The following is a 21,797-nucleotide window of genomic DNA, read 5'->3' as shown; positions in this document are numbered from 1 at the left end:
CAGTTAAAGTCAAGACAGATTTCCTTACTGAGGTTTTGCCCCCTAGCCCAGCCTCATCTGAGAGCCCTTCCTTCCACTGGATGGAGTCTTGACTGACACCTTTATGGATACTTGAGCAAAGCCTCTTGCCAGTTGTGAGAAAACAGGGCCGATTGCAGAGGCCCCCTAACTTTTTGCCCCCATTTTCCACTTTTTGCCGGTGTTTTCCTGACTCTGATGGTGCCCTGGGTACTGCTAACCAGTCCCAGGGCCTGTGCTCTGTGTAAAATCAGTATGCAAATTAGGCTAATTATAATTGGCTAAGTCAACCTACCTATAAGTCACTAATATATGGTAGGGCATGTAGGTTTAGGGACCACAGCATAGGTAGTGCACCCCTAGGTGCACTGCTGAGGTGCCCAGTGTCATTTTAAAGGCAGGCCTGCCTTGCTGTCTGCTTTTAAATTAAAGTGATATGCAAATTCGACTTTGGAATTAAAAGTAGTTCCAAAGTCTTAAACTACCTTATTTTTACATATAAGTCACCCCTAAGGTGTGCCCTATGTGCCCCTAGGGCTGGGTGCCATGTAACTATAAACAGGGACCTTAAAAAAGTAGTTTTATAAGCCCTGGTGAGGTAAAAACAGCCAAATTCATTTTTCCCTCATTGTAGTGAATGGCCTTCATAGGCTAGATTGGGGAGACTTTATTTTAATTTTTAAAGTCCCCTTAGGTAATGGATACAAATAGTTTGATATCAAATTAATTGTTATAATAAATCCCACAACTTCCAGTTGTTGGATTTAATGTAACTTGTTCAGGTAAAGAGTTTTAAACTTTACCTGAAAAGTTGCCAATTTCAGCCCTGCGTTGTTTTTGCTGCGTGCCTTGTTTGGCCAGCCTGGCCAGGCTGCCTTGATGAGGTGTGAAGTGGCCTGGCTTCACACAAAGAGATGTGCCTGTGGGAGGGAATTTCCCTTCAGCAGATGGTGAGGCAGGAAGGGGGAGGGCTGCCAAACTGGTCTTCAAAGGCAAAGAAGGACATTTGGAGCACCCCAGCAGCACCCCCACATCATGCAACCCCAGACAACTAGGTGCCCCCTTGATTGGATTAGGAGAGGGCAGGAGAGGGGTGTGTTTATGATTTTTAGCCACACCAGTGGGTGGGCTCAGCCAGATGTAACCTCCAAAAATCAGATTCAGCCATGATGGATTTTTGAAGAATGTTGCCTCCTGGGATTGATTTTTGCCATGCTTCCCAGGAAGTGGTCATCACAGGGGGAAGGACCCTGCACCTGATTGGATAATCAGGACCCCCCTGTTTTTCACCCAGGAGCAAGGATAAAACTGGCAGACCTGCACCCACACCTCAGATCCCCATCAGATTCCAACAAGGAAGAACCAAAGGAGAAGAAGGACTGCCCTGCTGGTCCCCTGGCCTGCACCTGGAACCTGCACTCAGAAGGACTGCACCAGCTGCACACTTGGGCTTCACCATAAGAAGGACTTTGCCTGGCTTCAACTGGTTCAAGGAGGGACTCCCTGTTTGCTACAGGTGAAACATTGCTAACCAGAGTCCCCTGCACCAACTCCTGAAGAAACCGACCAGCTGACCACTGTCCAGAGGCCAAAAAGGAGTTTGTGCCAGGTGCATTCTGGGAGTTGTAGTCCGCACCCCCAAGGATCATCTTGGAGCTTCTGGACCCTTGGGGTGAGCTGTGGCCTCCAAAAGAACCTTAAAAGAACATCTGGGAGATGACCCAGAAGTTTGGAGAAGTTTGGAGTACTTTTGAAAGAAAAAGCTCCATAGAGGGACCGACCCGCTGTGGCAACTCTAGCCGTCTTGCCTCAACCGCGACCCAGCCTGATTTGCAGGTTCGTCCCGGTAAAGAAAATCTCTGAAAAAGAGACTAAGTCCGAAGGTAAAAAGTTGACCGGGACCTCCCAGCCAGCGTATCCGAGGAGGGCTCCAACGACGTCGGATCAAGATCCAGGTTTACCCCGGTCGAAGGATTTTCACCTTGATAAAACGACTAAGTCCGAAGGTAAAAATCTCCACCGAGGGCTCCCGGAACGCGTATCCGGAGAACAGTTCCAGGAGGTCGGATTGGACTGGTAGGTTCGTCCCGCTGAAGAAAATCTTCAGAAAAGAGACTAAGGGGGTTATTCTAACTTTGGAGGAGGTGTTAATCCGTCCCAAAAATGACGGAAAAGTGACGGATTTACTACCAGCCGTATTACGAGTCCATTATATCCTATGGAACTCGTAATACGGCTGGTGGTATATCCGTCACTTTACCGTCACTTTTGGGACGGATTAACACTCCTCCAAAGTTAGAATAACCCCCTAAGTCCGAAGGTAAACTTTTGACCGTGGCCTCCAGCGAGCTGTCGCCGAGCAGGACTCCATCGCGGTCGGCCTTAAACTTTGCCCCGGTCGAGGTGCAACCAGATGACCCGATTGGCGCTTTTTGTTTCTAGGCGCTAAAAAAACAATAATTCTTTAAAAATTCATATCTCCGGTACCCCTTATCCGATTTTATTCGTTTTTTGTGTCATTTTAAAGATAAAAATATTATCTATTTTTATAAATTGGTTTTGGATTTTTAAACTGTTTCCTATGTTTTATTTAATGACTGTTTTGTGATATTTGAATGCTTTACACTCTGTCTCCTAAGTTAATCCTTGTCTCTCGTTGCCAAGCTACCAAGGGTTGAGCTGGGTTTAATTTACTGAGACCTAACTGGACCTAAGTGGAGGTTAGTGGCCTATTGCTAAATGTAGGTACCTACCTGCCCTTACCAGTAACCCATTTTCCAACACCAGTGAACAGGCAAGTGCAATTAACCAGATGCAACTTGTTCCCTCAGTGGCACTCGGCCACCCTGTGAGAGGCTGAATCAGACACTTTCTTCCAGGGTGGCAGGCCTTCACATCCGACAGGTGGGTTCTCCACATCGTCCAGGAGGGCCAGGCCCTTCGTTTTTCCAACTCATCTTCCTCCCAAATCAAAGCTGTTTTCAGGGTATCTCTGATTATGCTGCAAGAGCTGTAGGCGGTCTTGGCCAAAGGAGCCATTGAGAGGGTGTTGGCCTTTAAAGTAGGGGCAGGATGATACTCCTGCTGTTTCCTTATGCCAAAAAAGTACAAAAGCCATGGTCCTATTTTGGATGTTCACTATCGGCATGTCTTCCCATGGTGGGTGACTTTGTTTAGGCCACATAGATGAATTTTTTTTAAAACAGTACCTCTTGCTTTTGGATATAAAATGGAAACAACAGTGAACCAGTATTATTCTTGAGTCAGAAGGCTGTTGCTTTTTTTTTTTTTTTTTTTAGCAAACAGATTGGTTTAGATTTATTAAAACGCTTTTGTCGGTTGTGGTCTTTGCTCAAACAAATATACAATACAAAAACTTGAAAAGAACAAAAACTCATAAAATATTATTGTATCTATTCTATACATTTCCTCACAGGCTCAAGGACCTGGGTATCCATACTTACATTTGACAGTTTTGCATATTTCCTTTAGACTCATGCCTTGTCATGCAGTCATGGGTCTCTGTTGCACATTGAGTTGTTGCCTTTCCTGGGAATCGTTGGGGGTTGGTCATTCTGTATCTGAGACCAGACATTCAACTCAACCAGCTCTTATTTCCTGAGGTACTCAAAAATAGGTTTTGAAGGTGAGTTTCTTCCTCATAGCCCAGCTTCTGATCATGTATTGGGCTATTGTTCTTGTTGTTATTTTAGAAATCACCAAGCAAATGAAAAAGTAACTGGTTCTAGACCATCCACAAAATGACCCATAATATAGTCCTCTCGCTAATCTTTTCATAGATTGCACAACATATCACAAATTATGAGAGGTTGCCAGCCTCATGTCTTGACATCTGTCAGATCTTGCCTGTTTTAGTTTCAGGACAGATTCAATTGGAAAGGCCCATTTTGGCAAGTGCCTACATTTAAAATTTAGATTGGCAATACAAATGTACTTATTGTGGCAGAGCAAAGATGACGACAGAGTAACAGCTATGAAATGCCACTCCATAGAACATTAAAAGATATTAGCCTTCACAAGACACATGTGCTAAGAAATCATCAATGGAGAAGTCCTCACACCACGGACAGACTGCTGTAAATGGAGAGAGATTTGTAGCGGTGGACAGTATCTGCACGAGTGAAGGGTCCCAAAAGTGTGGCAGCCACTGTATACTATCCTGGCCAAAGTCTTTTCGAGTGGAGAGGAACGACTGGACAACACATTCTGAAGAAAAATAGTAGGAGCGAGCAAAAAGGAATCTCTACAAGCTGGGAAGATGGTATGACTCAGAGGAGTGGGTGAGGAGTGGCACGGAGGCGGCAAAAGATAAGGAAAGGGCACACCACTGCAGATGAACAAGATCAGCACCCTCCACCGAGCCAAGCGACCATAAATATAAGCAGCACTGACAGCAGGAATGGAGGTGATAGTTGGTCATGGAGGCGCTTGTGTAGCTGAAAGCTGTACCTTTTAATCCTGCAAGGCAGGGGCTGTTATGGGTTCTAAATTGTGGAAAGCAGCAAGGGATCTGTCTTGGGAAGGAGGTAGATTTGAAGATGATTAGAAACTACTCTTATAAGGAAGGAAGTGAATAAGAAGTTTGTAGGTTGAGATGTGGCCTGAACACTGCACATTCAGTAAGCTAAGAACACTGAGTCAGACAGGAAATGGTGACAGCATAATTTTCAGATTCCTGGTGGAGCTGAAATGTCGCTTATAGCACAGGGGAAAATGGAAGCCATACCTCAACATGTCAAACCAGAGAAATACCCCAAGGCAAGGCAAACTATATTCTTTTAGTCCAGCCAACCAAACACAGTATGTAAGCTTGACAACAGAAAGGGATTTAACAGCAGTAGCCTTAAACTGTGCTCAATTCTCAAAAGTGGTCTTACAAGCCTGCTTGGCAGACTTTAAAAGAGACCGCAGATCCTTGTCGGAGAGCCTCAACAGTCCTTTACTCCAAACTGGGGAGTGAAATATCTGAAAGCAAATGAGCCTGCAGGGTATGGATTGAAGGTTGATTCTATAGTAAACCCAGTCTCTGTCTTAAAAGATTCAAATTCACTCAACTTGCAGTGTCTCTCAAGAAATACAAGCAAAACCCCTCCCAGAAAAACGTGAAGACCTGGAGGACAGGCCTAGGAGCGACAATCTGAGAATTCGACATCTGACAGAAGTAGAGAGAGATTATATATATTGAAGGATATGTACAGAGCTTCATCAGGATGATTCTACAAAAAGAAAAGGAATTCCCTATAGGTATAGATAGAGCACATAGAGTGGGAAGGAAAAGCACAGATGTGAAAGCAAGACCCAGGGCCATTGTGGCGAAGCTGTTATCCAACCAAATGGAAGAACTGATACTGGCGGCAGGACAATCCTAGAAAACCGTACTATGTGGGGACAGTGAACTACTGTTTTTTTGCTATCTGAAACCAGTGACCCTAGCAAAACGCAGGCTTTGCCGCTTGGATGTCTAGATTCTTAGTGCTATATGCATATGGTACAAATGAATATACCTTGAAGGTGTAAGGTGTAATGTTCAGATGGAGGGACACAAATTGGTGGCTAAAACGGCGCAAGTACCAAGGCAATAAAACAGGTAGCCTTTTGGCCTTATAACTTAAGGACAAAATCAATAAGGCATACATTGCAGAATTTCAGGTTTACCTGGGCTCTCCATTAAAATATGAATTGGAGAAAACCGAGGTATTTAGGCAGTTCTGTCAAGAGCCACATACTCGAAGAGGAGAGAGTGACTGTCAGGAGAAACTACAAAAGTGCAGACTCCTCAGACTGACACTGTAACTGAGCGAATATTTGGTCAGTCCCATAGAGAATGAGAATATGATAGCAGCTATAAAATCATTGAAGGCAGACAAGTCAACCCGACAAGTGTATGTGTGTGTTTTATAGAGCTTTGGGATGAATTGTCTATTGAATTGATTTCGGAGGTGAGTCTCACAATCTCTACGTTTTTGCATATCTTGTTCCCTTGATGCTGCCCAAACCGGATATATCCTGAATTTGTTTGCAGAAAAAGACCGATTAGTTTAGGCACGCTTGTGTCATTGGGTCCTCTGTCCCTCTGTAAAAGTTGAAGCATTGAGAGACCTCACAGCTTTAAAAAAATATATAATCAAGTACCCAGAATCCAAGGGGGTTATCTCAAACATATACAAGCTTCTGAAGATAGGTGAAAAGAGAGTAAGGTGGGGCTTCCAAAAGGCATCAGAATGAACACTGGGAAGGACAATAACAGACAAAAGAATAGGAACAATTACGACAGGACTTAAGGGCTATTAACAGAAATGGAATGCATAGAGAACAAGCAGAGAAGTTAATGTGAACGTGGTTCTTACCCCTTAACTTTTAAAAGAAATATATTCAAACACGAGAGAAACATATTGAGGGTGTGGAGGTGGAAATGACTCCAATCTACCTATTTGGTGGTCATGCATCAAACTGAGACACGTCTGGAAGGAGCTTGTTAGTAAACTTAAGCAAACTATTCTGGACCTTGTGCAAGGCACTCTGAATGTAATCTTACTGGGACACAGAGAGTCAAGGGCGAATGGCATGAATAAAAGTATAAGTGTCTTGGTGAATCATTTAATGACAGCTAGAAAGAAGCAGCAGGCTGAAAGAAATTATGTCCTTCAATGCTAAGTAGATGGTACACTAAACTAAACTTTTGCTATGCTAATTTATGGACAAAATAATGTAAGACTTGAAGGACCAGCCTAAACAACTTCAACCGATTTGGCAGCCTTTAATAGACACCTTGTTTGGCATTGAAATCTGCTTCATCAGGCTGTGCAGATTTGAATTTTGGATAACAACTTAGTGCAGATGTACTGACAGCAAGAATATGTGCAGGTGGATTAGAGGAATGTTGTGCCCTTGCATGCAGCTAATGATGGCACTTTTCATTTCTCATTTGTGTGTTGAGGGAGGATCTAAGAGGGAGAGTTATAATTAAAATGACATACATTTTGAATGAACCTTCTCTTTGTTCAATGGAAATGTTTTTTGGGGGAAAAAGCATACTTATTTGGAATTGCAAAAAATAGGGTCATTACGATAAAATGGCACTGCGCTGCTCTTACCCTAGGAGATCAGTAACATTCCAGACCTGAACATCAATAATACATCCAAATGATTAAAAATATTAGATGCATTTATCTGCAAGAGCCCTGAAGAAGCAGGAGGGTACAGCAAAACATATGTCTGCTCTGGTTCAGCTCATGTGACTCTGGTTTGGCTCATGATAAAATATGCTTGACTCGGCTCATTATAGAAATTAAAATGAACTGTTAAGGAAAGAATCTAGGCACATAGTCAAAAACTGTCCTTTTTGATTGTAAATAGATTTTGATTTGGCATACACTTTAAACAGTACAATGAGCTACCAGGTACACATGATCTGAGTACATATTTGAGTGGGCTGAGCTTTTTTATTGTGTTGTTTTATATATGTGTAGTGGAACAATAAATAGATATATGTTATTTACAATTTAGATTTTTGGGTGGTCATTGTATATCATAAGGTTGGCCTATGATTGGACTTCGAGAGATTGTATTTTCCTCTTTATTTGAATGTGGTGCTTATTTGAAATGTTCTCCCCCCACCCCCTTCAGACCCAATGTAGATAACAAGGAAGTCCAGCCACAAGAAATGTTTTCTCTATGCATGTGTAGAGTGCTAATGAGTGGACGTTTTCTGTGTTTAAAACCCTGTGCCTTTGTTCAGTATGTTAGAAATTATTTTTGTGACCCATCATTGTTTCCTAGATACAGCTTTCTTTTAATTTTTGGTGTAACTACCCATGTTCTTTCCCTACTGAGTATTCCTCATCTAATCAAAAAAATATTCAGTCGATAGACGTATTTTAATGTGCACCTTATATGCTATATTTCTTGCACCTTCAGCAGTAACAATATAGTGTCATTAAGAAAGTTTTTATGTTGCAGTTTAATTAAATAGAAGCATATTTCCAAAGACACAGTTTAGCCCAGTCTTTAATTTAAAATATTATCAATCTGTAATCCAGTTAGAAAATTCACTAGAGATGACAGAATTAAAAAACCGTCTAACAAGCGTGATGATACTATTAAATGCCTATGTTATATTTTTGATTGTCAGTTTTCAGGACCACATTGTCAGTTTTCAGGACCACATTGTCTCCCTTTCAAAATGACTACACTGGTGATTCTCAAAACTAAGCAATCAAGAACGTTTGCTAACCTGATAAAGTTACTGGCAACGCACAATCACTCGCTTTATTCTTCTTATGAAAAAAATGATCTTTCTTTTACTTATTGTGGTACACTGTGTTCCCCCTACATGAAAAATGTAGGTATTTAAGGTATATGACTTTTTTTTTTTTTTTTTTAAATATGATTTTCTACATGCTTAGTTCACTTGTGGAGTTGAACGAACATCTAATAGAAATCCTGGGTATGTAGATTTTCTGTGCACCAAGTAGTATTTTCTTTTAATTGTGGTACCACTTTATGAGTTACCCATGACATGCCATTCCATATTCGGATTTGCCCAACCAATCTTGGTTGTTCTGTCTCTGACAATTGTGAATGCTCATTTCATTCTGTCTTCACTTGTGTAGGTCTTGCTTCACCCAGCACTTCAGATGAGGAACAAAAAATGAATAGATTTATAGATAAGGGTACAGTATTTTGGTTTTAATAGTATTATTTTTTGTTCTTTTAGCCCCTTTAATTTCTTTGTTAGATTTTCACGCTTTACATTAAAATGTCATTTTCAGTGAAATACAGAAGCAGAAAGATTTCCAAGACAGTAGTCACTGACTTAGGTATGAAAGTAAAAACTATTTTTCTCCTAATTTGGTGCTCTAAACAACACTAACCCTAAAATAAAAGAATCATAAAATCACATTACCTTCTTATGAATTGATAGTCCGCAGTGCTACATGATAATTACAGAGGCTGATTCTGCTGTGGGGTATTGTACATACTAATTAAAAAAATCAAGGATACTGGGGTATTAATTTTTTCTTTGATTTATATGACGTACACTTATCTTGTTTGGGTTCATACTTAAAGACTGCACGGTTCAATCTATGCATTTTAAATCATTGATGGCCCTACAGTAGCTTTAAAGGCCTATGTGCAACATTTTTGTTCTGCTTTTTGGTGGAATTGTTAAAATGCAAAACATTCTGGTACCATTCTAAAAATGCCAGGATGCTAAATTTGAATGCAAACCCTATTTATTATAAAAGCAAAGTTCTCACACATCATACATGTGTGATGGCTGTGGATTGAACCTTGTTACAGACCTTTAGAAAATGTGGTGAATGGGTATAAACACATGGGCTGCTAGGGGCATGTGGTGTGTTCTGGAGTGGGTTTTCAACTTTCCTCTTGGGGATAGCTATTTTGTGTTTCAAAATGTTTATTTCTCTATAAAATGTTATAAAAACGAATCCCTGTTCAAACATTAAGCTGCCATTAACTACGCTTTGTTAACAATTTGCAAGAATATACATTTTGGCTGCACTCCAAATTAATCAAAAAGTGTGGAATTGGTTGCACGTTTCGATAAATGTGTTCTTGGGTCTTGCTAGTGTTTAACTGTTTATGTTTTTTTTTTTTTTTAAAGTCTACTTACGATATACCTATTAAGAGGTGCCTACCGTAGGGTAAATGTATGATGAAACTACTGTTAAATGCAATGTGGACCATAACACTAAATCATTTATACATATTTTCTTAATAGCTCTTATTTACACTTGCCTGCTGCTCTCATGAGTAGTGCTTGTTGCCTCTGAGGTATGCCATCTGAATTGTTGATTGCCTAATATCATTGGTATATGAATGATATATTCCAAATGATGAATTGATCTGTGTGTATGTTTTGGTTACCAGACGCGGTATTTGTGCATCTCCTTCACTCTCATAAAATGTAAAGAATGGTAATGTTACAACATTTTTTGTTGAATAAGTGCTACAGTCATAAAACATTGACAAAAGAATAAGAGAAATACACTTATCCATTGTGCAGTATTGAAACTCTCTTAAACTTTGGGTGGCCACTCCTGCATGCACAGGGAAACAAGAGTCAGAAGCTTGAGAGAGCAGAAGAGCACCTCAAAGATAGAGGCTGTGAAGATTAAACTTTGAAAAATAATCTATAAGGTGACGTTATAGACAGAGAGAAAGACAGAGTTGTATTTCAGTAGAGAAATATTCAAATCTCAATCAGGTTGAAAGAAGGAAAGGTAAGGCAGTTAGATGGGTAGTGAGGATGCCTATTGTTCAGTAACCCACATTGGGTGAATATGAGCTACGTCACTGTGTAAATTATAAATCTGTAAACATAATAAAGCAGTTATATTCAGAAAACAAATGTATCTACTAGCAACTTCCTTTTGTGAATTGATTAAGGCAGTGGTTCCCAACCTGTGGTCCGGGGACCCCTGGGGGTCCGCGAAGCCTTCTCAGGGGTTCCGCGAGAGCCTAGAAAATTAAAAAATATTAACAAATATTGACAAATTAGGTCCCCAGCTTCCAGTAATGACTCAGGCGGGGGTCCCCGGATTCCCATGATGATTCAGTGGGGGTCCCTAGGTTCCATTAATGTTAAAGTGGGGGTCCACAGAAATCAAAAGGTTGGGAACCACTGGTTTAAGGGGTTTAAGACAGGTGACCCACTTTCTAGAAATGGTTAATATCAACATTATACAGTTGGCATAAATCTCTGCTGTTGCCAACAGTACAACCAGCACTGTGACAGATATACAAGGAGTTTTAGTATTTGCAGACTCTCAAACAGGAAAGCAGAGGGTTTGTGAAAACTAAAACCATTAGTCTTATGTACATAACAAATATGACTATTTTGAGAACGTTGTCCGAATCTCTAAATATATGTGGAAATCAACATCAAATCGGCATTAGAATTGAGGATGTTTTAGTTGTCCCTTTCAATTACAGAATGGGTAAGCAATGTATCAATATGTTCGATGGCATGTGTAGCTGCAGATACACATGCTGTGCACAGTCCGCCATCTGGTGTTGGGCTCGGAGTGTTACAAGTTGTTTTTCTTCGAAGAAGTCTTTTCGAGTCACGAGACCGAGGGACTCCTCCCATTTCGACTCCATTGCGCATGGGCGTCGACTCCATCTTAGATTGTTTTTTTCCGCCATCGGGTTCGGACGTGTTCCTTTTCGCTCCGTGTTTCGGGTCGGAAAGTTAGTTAGAATCTCGGAAAAAAACGTCGGTATTGTTTGCATTCGGTATCGGGTTAGTTAGAACAAATCGACACAGAATTCTGAAGAGCTCCGGTGGCCCTTTGGGGTTTTTTCGATCCCCCGTCGGGGCCTGGTCGGCCCGGCCACACGTGACTTCAAGGCTGATGGAACGGACCCCATTCCGCTTCTGCCCAAAATGCCATAACAACTATCCGTATACGGATCAGCATCTGGTCTGTAACTTGTGCTTGTCTCCCGAGCACAAGGAAGATACTTGTGAAGCCTGTCGAGTGTTTCGGTCGAGAAAGACATTAAGAGACCGAAGAGCCTGAAGATTGCAAATGGCGTCGACGCCGACAGGACAAGAGCGTTTCGAGGAGGAAGAAGAAGCATTCTCCATCCATGAGTCAAACTCGGAAGAGCTCGAGGCCGAAGAAACGCCAAAAACCGTGAGTAAGACGTCGAAACATAAGACTCACGAGAAGTCAACAAAAGCCCAGGGGACGCCACCGCCAACAGGCCATGGCTTAACCCGAAAAATAGGTGACCGATCATCGGCACCGAAAAAGGGAACGCTTGTGGCGAAGTCATCCGACTCAGGTCGAGATACCGCCACACAGCAACCTCGGACCCGAGACAGCGGCTCTGAAAAAATTCGGCACCGAGACAGCGGCACCGAAGAAGTTCGGCACCGAGACACCACGCCGAAAATAAAAAAGGTTTCTTCGGAGCCTAAAAAGACATCCGAAAAAGTTTCGGTTCCGAAACATCCAGCCTCGGAGCCAAAAACAGGTTCCTACACAGAGGAACAAGGATTAACCTCCCAAATGCAAAAGCATAGATTCGGAGAGGAACTTGAAGCTGTAGAGCCAGACTATACACAAAGAAGGCTCCACATTCATGAGGACACAGGGAAGATAACCACTCTTCCCCCAATTAAAATAAAAAGAAAACTTGCCTTTCAACAAAAGGACAAGCAGCCACAGGCAAAAGTGGCAAGGAAAACAACTCCACCACCGTCTCCACCACCATCAATACACGCATCACCAGTAACAACTCCACCACTGATGCACTCCCCAGCTCATACTACAATGAGTCAGGATGATCCTGATGCATGGGACCTTTACGACGCCCCAGTATCAGACAACAGCCCAGACTCGTACCCTGCAAGACCGTCGCCACCTGAGGACAGTACATCTTACACACAGGTGGTCGCAAGAGCTGCTGCTTTTCACAACGTCAACTTGCATTCCGAACCAATTGAGGATGATTTTTTGTTTAACACCCTATCATCCACCCATAGCCAGTACCAAAGCCTACCTATGCTCCCAGGAATGCTAAAACATTCAAAACAAATCTTTCAAGATCCTGTTAAAGGCAGAGCCATAACTCCAAGCCACCGCCAACAGATCCCGTTTATATTACAACGCAATTGACACCAGACTCAGTAGTTGTCGGGGCAGCTCGTAAGAGAGCGAACTCTCATACCTCAGGGGACGTACCACCTCCAGACAAAGAGAGTCGCAAATTTGATGCAGCGGGCAAAAGGGTGGCAGCACAAGCAGCAAACCAATGGCGCATTGCCAATTCACAAGCACTTTTGGCAAGATATGATAGAGCTCATTGGGATGAGATGCAGCATTTCATAGAACACTTACCCAAAGAGTTCCAGAAAAGGGCACAACAGGTGGTGGAAGAAGGACAAAGTATCTCAAATAATCAGATACGGTCTTCAATGGATGCAGCAGATACGGCTGCAAGGACAGTAAACACTGCAATAACAATAAGAAGGCACGCATGGCTGCGTACTTCGGGGTTCAAGCCGGAAATTCAACAAGCCGTGCTAAATATGCCCTTTAATGAACAGCAGTTGTTTGGGCCGGAAGTCGACACTGCTATTGAAAAACTCAAGAAAGACACTGATACGGCCAAAGCCATGGGCGCACTCTACTCCCCGCAGAGCAGAGGCACTTTTCGCAAAACACCTTTTAGGGGAGGGTTTCGAGGTCAACCAACAGAAACCACAACATCACAAGCTAGGCCCACTTACCAGAGCCAATATCAGCGGGGTGGTTTTCGGGGGCAATATAGAGGCGGCCAATTCCAGAAGAAAAGGGGAAAGTTCCAAAGCCCCAAAACTCCTCAAAATAAACAGTGACTTAAAAGTCACACAACCCCATCATATAACACCTGTGGGGGGGAGACTAAGCCAATTTTACAAACATTGGGAGGAAATAACAACAGACACTTGGGTCTTAGCAATTATCCAGCATGGTTATTGCATAGAATTTCTCAAAATCCCTCCAAACATCCCACTGAAAACACACAGTATGTCAAAACAACATATAGACCTTCTAGGACTAGAAGTGCAAGCATTGTTACAAAAAGAAGCAATAGAATTAGTACCAAATCAACAAATAAACACAGGAGTTTACTCACTGTACTTTCTAATACCCGAAAAGGACGGCAGTCTGAGACCAATACTAGATCTCAGAACACTAAATACCTACATCAAATCAGACCACTTTCACATGGTTACATTACAAGACGTAATCCCACTGCTCAAATAACAAGACTACATGACAACACTAGACCTAAAGGATGCGTATTTCCATATACCAATACATCCTTCACACAGAAAATACCTAAGGTTCGTATTCCAAGGAATACATTACCAATTCAAAATGTTGCCATTCGGAATAACAACTGCGCCAAGAGTTTTTACAAAATGCCTGGCGGTAGTAGCTGCACATATCAGAAGGCAGCAAATACATGTGTTCCCGTACTTAGACGACTGGTTAATCAAAACCAACACGCTAAGACAGTGTTCACAGCACACAAAATATGTCATACAAATCCTCCACAAACTAGGTTTCTCGATCAACTACACAAAGTCACACCTTATGCCGTGTCAAACACAGCAATACTTAGGAGCGACAATCAACACAGCAAAAGGGATTGCCACTCCAAGTCCACAAAGGGTTCAAACATTTCACAATGTAATACACGCCATGTACCCAAAACAAAGGGTACAAGTCAAAATGGTAATGAAACTGCTAGGCATGATGTCTTCATGCATATCCATTGTCCCAAATGCAAGGTTGCACATGCGGCCCTTACAACAGTGCCTAGCATCACAATGGTCACAAGCACAGGGTCAGCTTCTAGATCTGGTGTTGATAGACCGCCAAACATACATCTCGCTTCTATGGTGGAACAGTATAAATTTAAACCAAGGGCGGCCTTTCCAAGACCCAGTGCCACAATACGTCATAACGACAGATGCTTCCATGACAGGGTGGGGAGCACACCTCAATCAACACAGCATCCAAGGACAATGGGACATACATCAAAGACAGTTTCACATAAATCACTTAGAACTGTTAGCGGTATTTCTAGCGCTGAAAGCATTTCAGCCCATAATAACCCAAAAATACATTCTAGTCAAAACAGACAACATGACAACAATGTATTACTTAAACAAACAGGGAGGGATGCACTCAACACAGTTGTGTCTCCTTACACAAAAAATATGGCATTGGGCGATTCACAACCACGTTCGCCTAATAGCACAATTTATTCCAGGAATTCAGAACCAGTTAGCGGACAATCTCTCTCGGGATCACCAACAAATCCACGAATGGGAGATTCACCCCCAAATAATAAAAACGTATTTTCAAATTTGGGGAACACCTCAAATAGATCTATTTGCAACAAAGGAAAACTCAAAATGCCAAAACTTCGCATCCAGGTACCTACAGGACCAATCCCAAGGCAATGCTCTATGGATGAACTGGTCAGGGATATTTGCGTACGCTTTTCCCCCTCTCCCGCTCCTTCCATATCTAGTAAACAGGTTGAGTCAAAACAAACTCAAACTCATACTAATAGCACCAACATGGGCGAGGCAACCTTGGTACACAACACTACTAGACCTTTCAGTAGTACCTCATGTCAAACTACCCAACAGACCAGATCTGTTAACACAACACAAACAACAGATCAGACATCCAAATCCAGCATTTCTGAATCTAGCAATTTGGCTCCTGAAATCCTAGAATTCGGACACTTAGACCTCACACAAGAATGTATGGAGGTCATAAGACAAGCTAGGAAACCTACCACTAGACACTGCTATGCAAATAAGTGGAAAAGATTTGTTTATTACTGCCAAAATAATCAAATTCAGCCATTACATGCATCTCCAAAAGATATAGTAGGATATTTACTACATTTACAAAAATCAAATCTAGCTTTCTCTTCCATAAAGATACATCTTACCGCAATATCAGCTTACCTGCTAACTACTCATTCAACTTCATTATTTAGAATACCAGTCATAAAAGCGTTTATGGAAGGCCTAAAGAGAATTATACCACCAAGAACGCCACCTGTTCCTTCATGGAACCTCAACATTGTCTTAACACGACTCATGGGTCCATCATTTGAACCCATGCATTCTTGTGAAATGCAATACTTAACGTGGAAAGTTGCGTTTTTAATTGCCATCACATCTGTAAGAAGAGTGAGTGAAATTCAAGCTTTTACCATACAAGAACCATTTATTCAAATACACAAAAATAAAATAGTCCTATGAACAAATCCAAATTTTTTACCAAAGGTAATCTCACCGTTCCACTTGAATCAAACGGTAGAATTACCAGTGTTCTTCCCACAGCCAGATTCTATAGCTGAAAGAGCACTACATACATTAGACATCAAAAGAGCGCTAATGTATTACATTGACAGAACAAAACTAATTCGAAAAACAAAACAACTATTTATTGCTTTTCAAAAACCTCATACAGGAAATCCAATTTCAAAACAAGGCATTGCTAGATGGATAGTTAAATGCATTCAAACCTGCTATATTAAAGCAAAGGGAGAGCTGCCTATTACACCAAAGGCACACTCAACCAGAAAGAAAGGTGCTACCATGGCCTTTCTAGGAAATATTCCAATGAACGAAATATGTAAGGCAGCAACATGGTCTACGCCTCATACATTTACCAAGCACTACTGTGTGGATGTGTTAACTGCACAACAGGCCACAGTAGGTCAAGCTGTACTAAGAACAATATTTCAAACAACTTCAACTCCTACAGGCTGAACCACCGCTTTTGGGGAGATAACTGCTTATTAGTCTATGCACAGCATGTGTATCTGCAGCTACACATGCCATCGAACGGAAAATGTCACTTACCCAGTGTACATCTGTTCGTGGCATTAGTTGCTGCAGATTCACATGCGCCCACCCGCCTCCCCGGCAGCCTGTAGCCGTTTAGAAGTAGATCTTAACATTTGTACATTTGTAAATATATTACTTTAAGCTTCATTATGTACATACGCATTCACTCCATTGCATGGGCACTATTACTAGCATACACAACTCCTACCTCACCCTCTGCGGGGAAAACAATCTAAGATGGAGTCGACGCCCATGCGCAATGGAGTCGAAATGGGAGGAGTCCCTCGGTCTCGTGACTCGAAAAGACTTCTTCGAAGAAAAACAACTTGTAACACTCCGAGCCCAACACCAGATGGCGGACTGTGCACAGCATGTGAATCTGCAGCGACTAATGCCACGAACAGATGTACACTGGGTAAGTGACATTTTCCTTTCCAACTGAAGTCTGGTTGCAAAACATTGAAGTCAGATACTTGAGTAGGAGTGGTAACTCATTCGCAAATATTCCCCTTTGTGAATGTAAATTACAATAGTTTGTTGTGTAGTAAACAGGGGTCTAACAGAATACTGCCAGTTCTCTTTTCAAAAATATATATATTGAAAGGTGATCATAGATGATGTGGTCTGCTGGCCCTAGCTGTCATTATCCCTGTGATAGTCTCCAATTTGAGTGAGTCCCAGTTTTCAACAGATCTCATTAGTATTAATGAGGAAGGTAGGGTTACGACCCAATCAGCTTTGGAATTTTTCAAACCTACTTATTACTTTGATCGGTTTGTAAAGTTCCTTACTGTTCACACAAACACTGGTTTCAAATTGCAACCATTGTTTTGTGACCATTAAATAGTACATCTGGCCTATCATGTTTCCTCCTTCGTTCTGTGTAGCCTACTTAACAGACACATGGCGTTCTATTTTTCATTTTATTTGTTTGCTAATTGTGTTTTTTGTCTGATTTTAACCTCATGCTTTCCTAAGATATATGGAGAAAAGGTTTGCAGGACCTGCAACAAAGGACTTCATTTGGTGCCTGAGTCAATTTTGACTCTGGGTACTAATCAGGTTGTTATATTGTGGTTTCTAAAGGGGTTGCTGGGTCACCAATTTAGACTTTCTGATAAATGGGACAAGAGAGGAGGGCAGAATTACCCCTGCCTGGACTATAATTTGCTGCCTTTATTTATTTGCAGCCTGTATCAATGTACTTGGTGCCTATAATAATTTTGTATCCCTCCAAGTACCGCGTTAAGAATATGGTAGAAAGTAGGCCGTGCAGTCATATTCCCTTTTTGATAAGGTATCACAGCTCTTCCAATTAAAAAAATTATATTGAGCTGAGCCTGGTGATAAAGGTCATTGTGGTGCCTCTACTGGTTCCTTAAAGATGGTTTCTTCTTTTCCCTCTAAGGACGCCATTCCTGCAGTTCTTCTTAAACCTTAAGTTCTTTGCCTTAACTCAGGACTTTTTCCATCCACTAAATCTATTTTAAAAGTGAGTATTTAAACCATCAGTGCTAGTATTAATTCATGGTATGATTTCACCACTACTGCGGCTCAAACCTCTTCCCCACCCTCCCAACCATTATGCTACTAAAGTAGGCTATTTCCTGGGTTGCTCCTCTCTCCTATCACATTGCTTCTATCCTCAGTGTTTACATTGAGCTCACTTTGGCAGGGCTATCTTCAACTTTGAGTTTGGAATGCTGTAAGCAAATGTATTAGTCTTCGCATCATGTGGCTTAACAATAAACATCATAACGTTAAAATTGCAATAATATATGGACCAAATACATAGAACCAGCACTAAGTCACAACTAAATCATTACAGGCATCAGTCCATCACAACAAGGATAAAAATATAAAAATTCAGTCCTAATATTTGCCTACTTTCAACTGACATTGCAGGATCGTAGATTGCAGGGCATAGGAATGCCCTACCGATGTACACTAAACTAAAGTAATTACAAACTAAAGCCACCCTGGTTTCTCTTTATTCTTCAATTCCCTATTTGTATTCCTAGCACTCCAGATATGCATGGAAACTGCTTGATAGCTCTCTTGGTGGTGACATAAAATTTAAATGGGATAGCACTCAAACTTGCTCGGACTTGTATTAGTCACAGTCATCTTTGAGGCAGCTGTTAAGAATTTCACCTGTTATGTACCCAGTCAGGTCCTTTGCGATATTCTAATCCACCAAATCATACCAGATGATAGTCGTAACTATGGTAGTGTTGGCAAGATTTTCTTAGTTTTGGAGTAGGACCTGTGTACTCTTGAAATGTTAATATGCCATTTGATTATTAAATGCAGCTTCTTACTTTACATTTCTTAACTCCACCTTGGTGGTTCCCTGCTCCTAATCCTTGATCTTTACAAAAGGTGACCCAAAGATTAATATTAATGATGACAGTGAGTGCTGATTTCAACAGATAGTAACAATAGCCTCCTGTTGTATTCGTTTTAATTTTGCCAAACCCACAATGGCTCTCAATGGAGTGAAATGCTATTAAAATGAGAAAAATGTTTGGAAGCAGAGAACAGGTTGACTGAAGGAGTGCAAGCAGAACTTGCTGAAATTGTGTATGCAAAACTTCCTTTTTCAAGCATGCTGGCTCTTTATATCTCCTTAGCTGTGGCCCTAAGATTATCAGAAATAATTTTTTAAAATATATAATTCCTCATTGTGATAATTGGGTGCTATATGAATTCTAAAATGGCCACTCTGTCAACTGTTGTTCAGGTGGATACTTCTAACACCAGATTCCCCACCTTTAGATCATACCCAGCTTCCAATTTTTTTCTTTTCAGCCTGTCAGAATTATTTTCCACTGTGTATGGGAACATGTAATTTCTTAAAACTACAGGTTTAATCTCTGTAGGGACTGTCGCAAGCAGGTGTCTGTGACCAAACCCCACAAAGTATATCTTTGGTATTTGGGGGCCGGCCAAGACTCCAAGTCATGCTTGGGGTGTATTCTTATGTAACAATTTGGGATAGTGAAAACAAGCTATACTTCACAGAGCACAGTACACGCTTGTGTGAATCCCATTGCTGTCAAACTGCAGAGTTCAGACCAGTTTCCAGTGTTGGAGCCACTCCTGCATCAGATCTTCATCATAGTTCAAGTATTCAGGTGTGTCAAAGGCCAAAAAGAAACCTAGGTAGTCCAAGCAGGCCTCATCCCAGCCTCGCTAATCTCCCGCTGAGAAGTTGCAAGGATATCAAAGTGCCCCTTGTTCTTGATCCTGGCCCCCCAGTGAGGAGCCAATTCCACATCTGATCCCAGTGCAAACCAAATTTACGGGGCCTCTGCAATGACACAGCAGATTGAGGTTTTCAGGAAGCCATGTTGTGAATCTTTGGCACCCTTCCGGCTGTCTTTGGCAGGCCTTCACTCCCAGTGGATCCAGGAGGCCTATATTGTGGTTCCCGCTGGCACTTCTGGTTCAGCTCCAATTCTGGAGCTGACTCCGCCTTTGGCACCTTGATCCCCTCAGGTTCCTGCCACAGATGCCAACACCAGGGAGGATGGCCATCCTATTGTCCCAGTAACCCCAAACCAAACTCATCTCAACCAGAGTTGCATCCTGGAGCAGTCCTGATGCAACTGGCCCTTGTTTAATTTGACTCCGATAAAACAACACCTTTTGTTACGAATCCGCCGCCTTGTGCTCCAACAACATTTCAGATTATATTCTAACCAAAGCCAGCCAGGCTTTGGAGATGATGGGGATGGATATCCCCCACAGTATTATGGCAAGAACTTTTATTTGGGCCTACAAAAGGCCAGTGGACCGGACAACACTTCCCCTAACACAGGGCTGGGCTTTAACCCTGGTCACTCAACAGAAGAGACAGCCTCATTTCCTGTGGTGATTAGAAAGGCAGATTAAATCCTGGACCTTAATTTACAATCTGTTGAAGTTAAAACCAGTGTACTCTATGAAGTGCTGCAGCCTGGACAAATCTCTGCTGATCCATTGCTGCCATTTAAGGAAGCTCTGGCTGACACCCTTATAGGCACCTGGACTAAACCTCTTGCTCTCTGGGAAATAGACAGATAGCATGATGTTTTTTGCACACCACCCTACCCTGGAGATCCTGGTGGTTCATGCTTCCACTATCAGGATCAATCCAAACTCATATTTCCTACAACCCCCTTCAGATGGGGAGTTGAGGAGACTAGGTGCATTTGGAAATGAGTGTTTTTTTCACCTAGCATCGCCCTTCGGTTAGTCAATGTCAAATGTTTTGTGGGTTGGGACTCCCACGTACTATGAGACACGGTTGCAGAGATATTGCTAGCAGGCCTGAAAGGATTCTGTGCTGATTTGGAGCAGACCATTCAGCATGGCTAGGATGCGGGCAAATGTCATACGGTGAAGTCTGGAGATTGACTGACTCTTCAGGTTGAACAGATGTGTCTTGCATCCAGCACCCCACCTGGTTGAGATCCACAGGCTTCTTCAGTGACATTGAGGCGTCTCTTCTGGATACACCTTTTGATCAGTCTTGCCTATTTGGCAAGAAGCCTGAGTCCACCTAAAGCACTTTTAAGTAAGTAGAGCCACATTGTGCTCCCTCAGTCTCTTCACACCTGCAAGGCAGTGTACCCAACAGTTTTCCCCCTTTTGTGGTATCACCTTGGGTTTTACTTGTAGTCTGCCCCATAGCCCAGTGACCCAGCATCAAGCAGAAGAGTCCTTCTGAAGTTGGGATAGGGGATCTAGCAGACATCGTCCAGGTATACAGTGATAGTGATACCCAGTACCCCACTCCTGTGGCAGCAGACCTCCAAGGTGATTAGTTTGCCCTTGACAGTACATGACCATGCTGTGGGATGCAGAATCAGTCATTTTATCCACAGGTGACAACACATAACATATGACAGGTGGGTCCTGCAGATAGTCCAACAGGGCTATGACCTGCCATTCCTTTTTGACCTGCAGCTTCTTACATTTACATGAGAGCAGCTTTCAGAGGACCATTTGTCCATTTTGCTGCAAGAAGTTCAGACTGTTTGATGAAAGCAGCCATAGAGATAATCCTACCTCGGAGATCAAACCTGGTTGTTACCCCTGTTACTTCCGTGTGCCTAAAAAGGGCAGAGGCCTTTGTCCTATTTTGTTTAACTTTACCCACTCAGTTCCTTTCTGCAGAAGGACAAATTAAAGCTGCTCTCTCTATACCAGGTTCTATCTGCCCTGGATCCAGCAGACTGGACGGTGGCGCTGGACCATCAAGATGCCCATTTCCATATTCCAGTTTTACAGGCCCAGAGACACTACTTACAGTTCAAGGTGGGCAGTGAACATTTTCAGTTTGCCAGTCCCTCTCGGTCTCACCAGT

At 42.2% G+C, this 21,797-nt stretch overlaps 1 protein-coding gene across 2 annotated transcripts in view; it reads left to right on the top strand.

Moving 5' to 3' along the window:
- Positions 1–21,797, top strand: part of STXBP5 (syntaxin binding protein 5) — a 933,640-nt gene that overhangs the window by 715,559 nt on the left and 196,284 nt on the right. The window contains exons 20-21 of one of the 2 annotated variants that reach the window (XM_069235193.1): positions 8,652–8,711; positions 8,811–8,858. The exons of the other annotated variant lie outside the window; for it this stretch is intronic. Coding sequence (XP_069091294.1) covers positions 8,652–8,711; positions 8,811–8,858 — 108 coding nt within the window. The remainder of the gene's footprint in view (positions 1–8,651; positions 8,712–8,810; positions 8,859–21,797) is intronic. 2 annotated transcript variants of the gene reach the window in all.

The sequence above is a fragment of the Pleurodeles waltl genome, chromosome 5, assembly GCF_031143425.1.
Source record: "Pleurodeles waltl isolate 20211129_DDA chromosome 5, aPleWal1.hap1.20221129, whole genome shotgun sequence".
NCBI lineage: Eukaryota > Metazoa > Chordata > Amphibia > Caudata > Salamandridae > Pleurodeles > Pleurodeles waltl.
The sequence above is the reverse complement of the archived record's forward strand: the minus strand, read 5'-3'. Positions and strand labels throughout refer to the sequence as shown.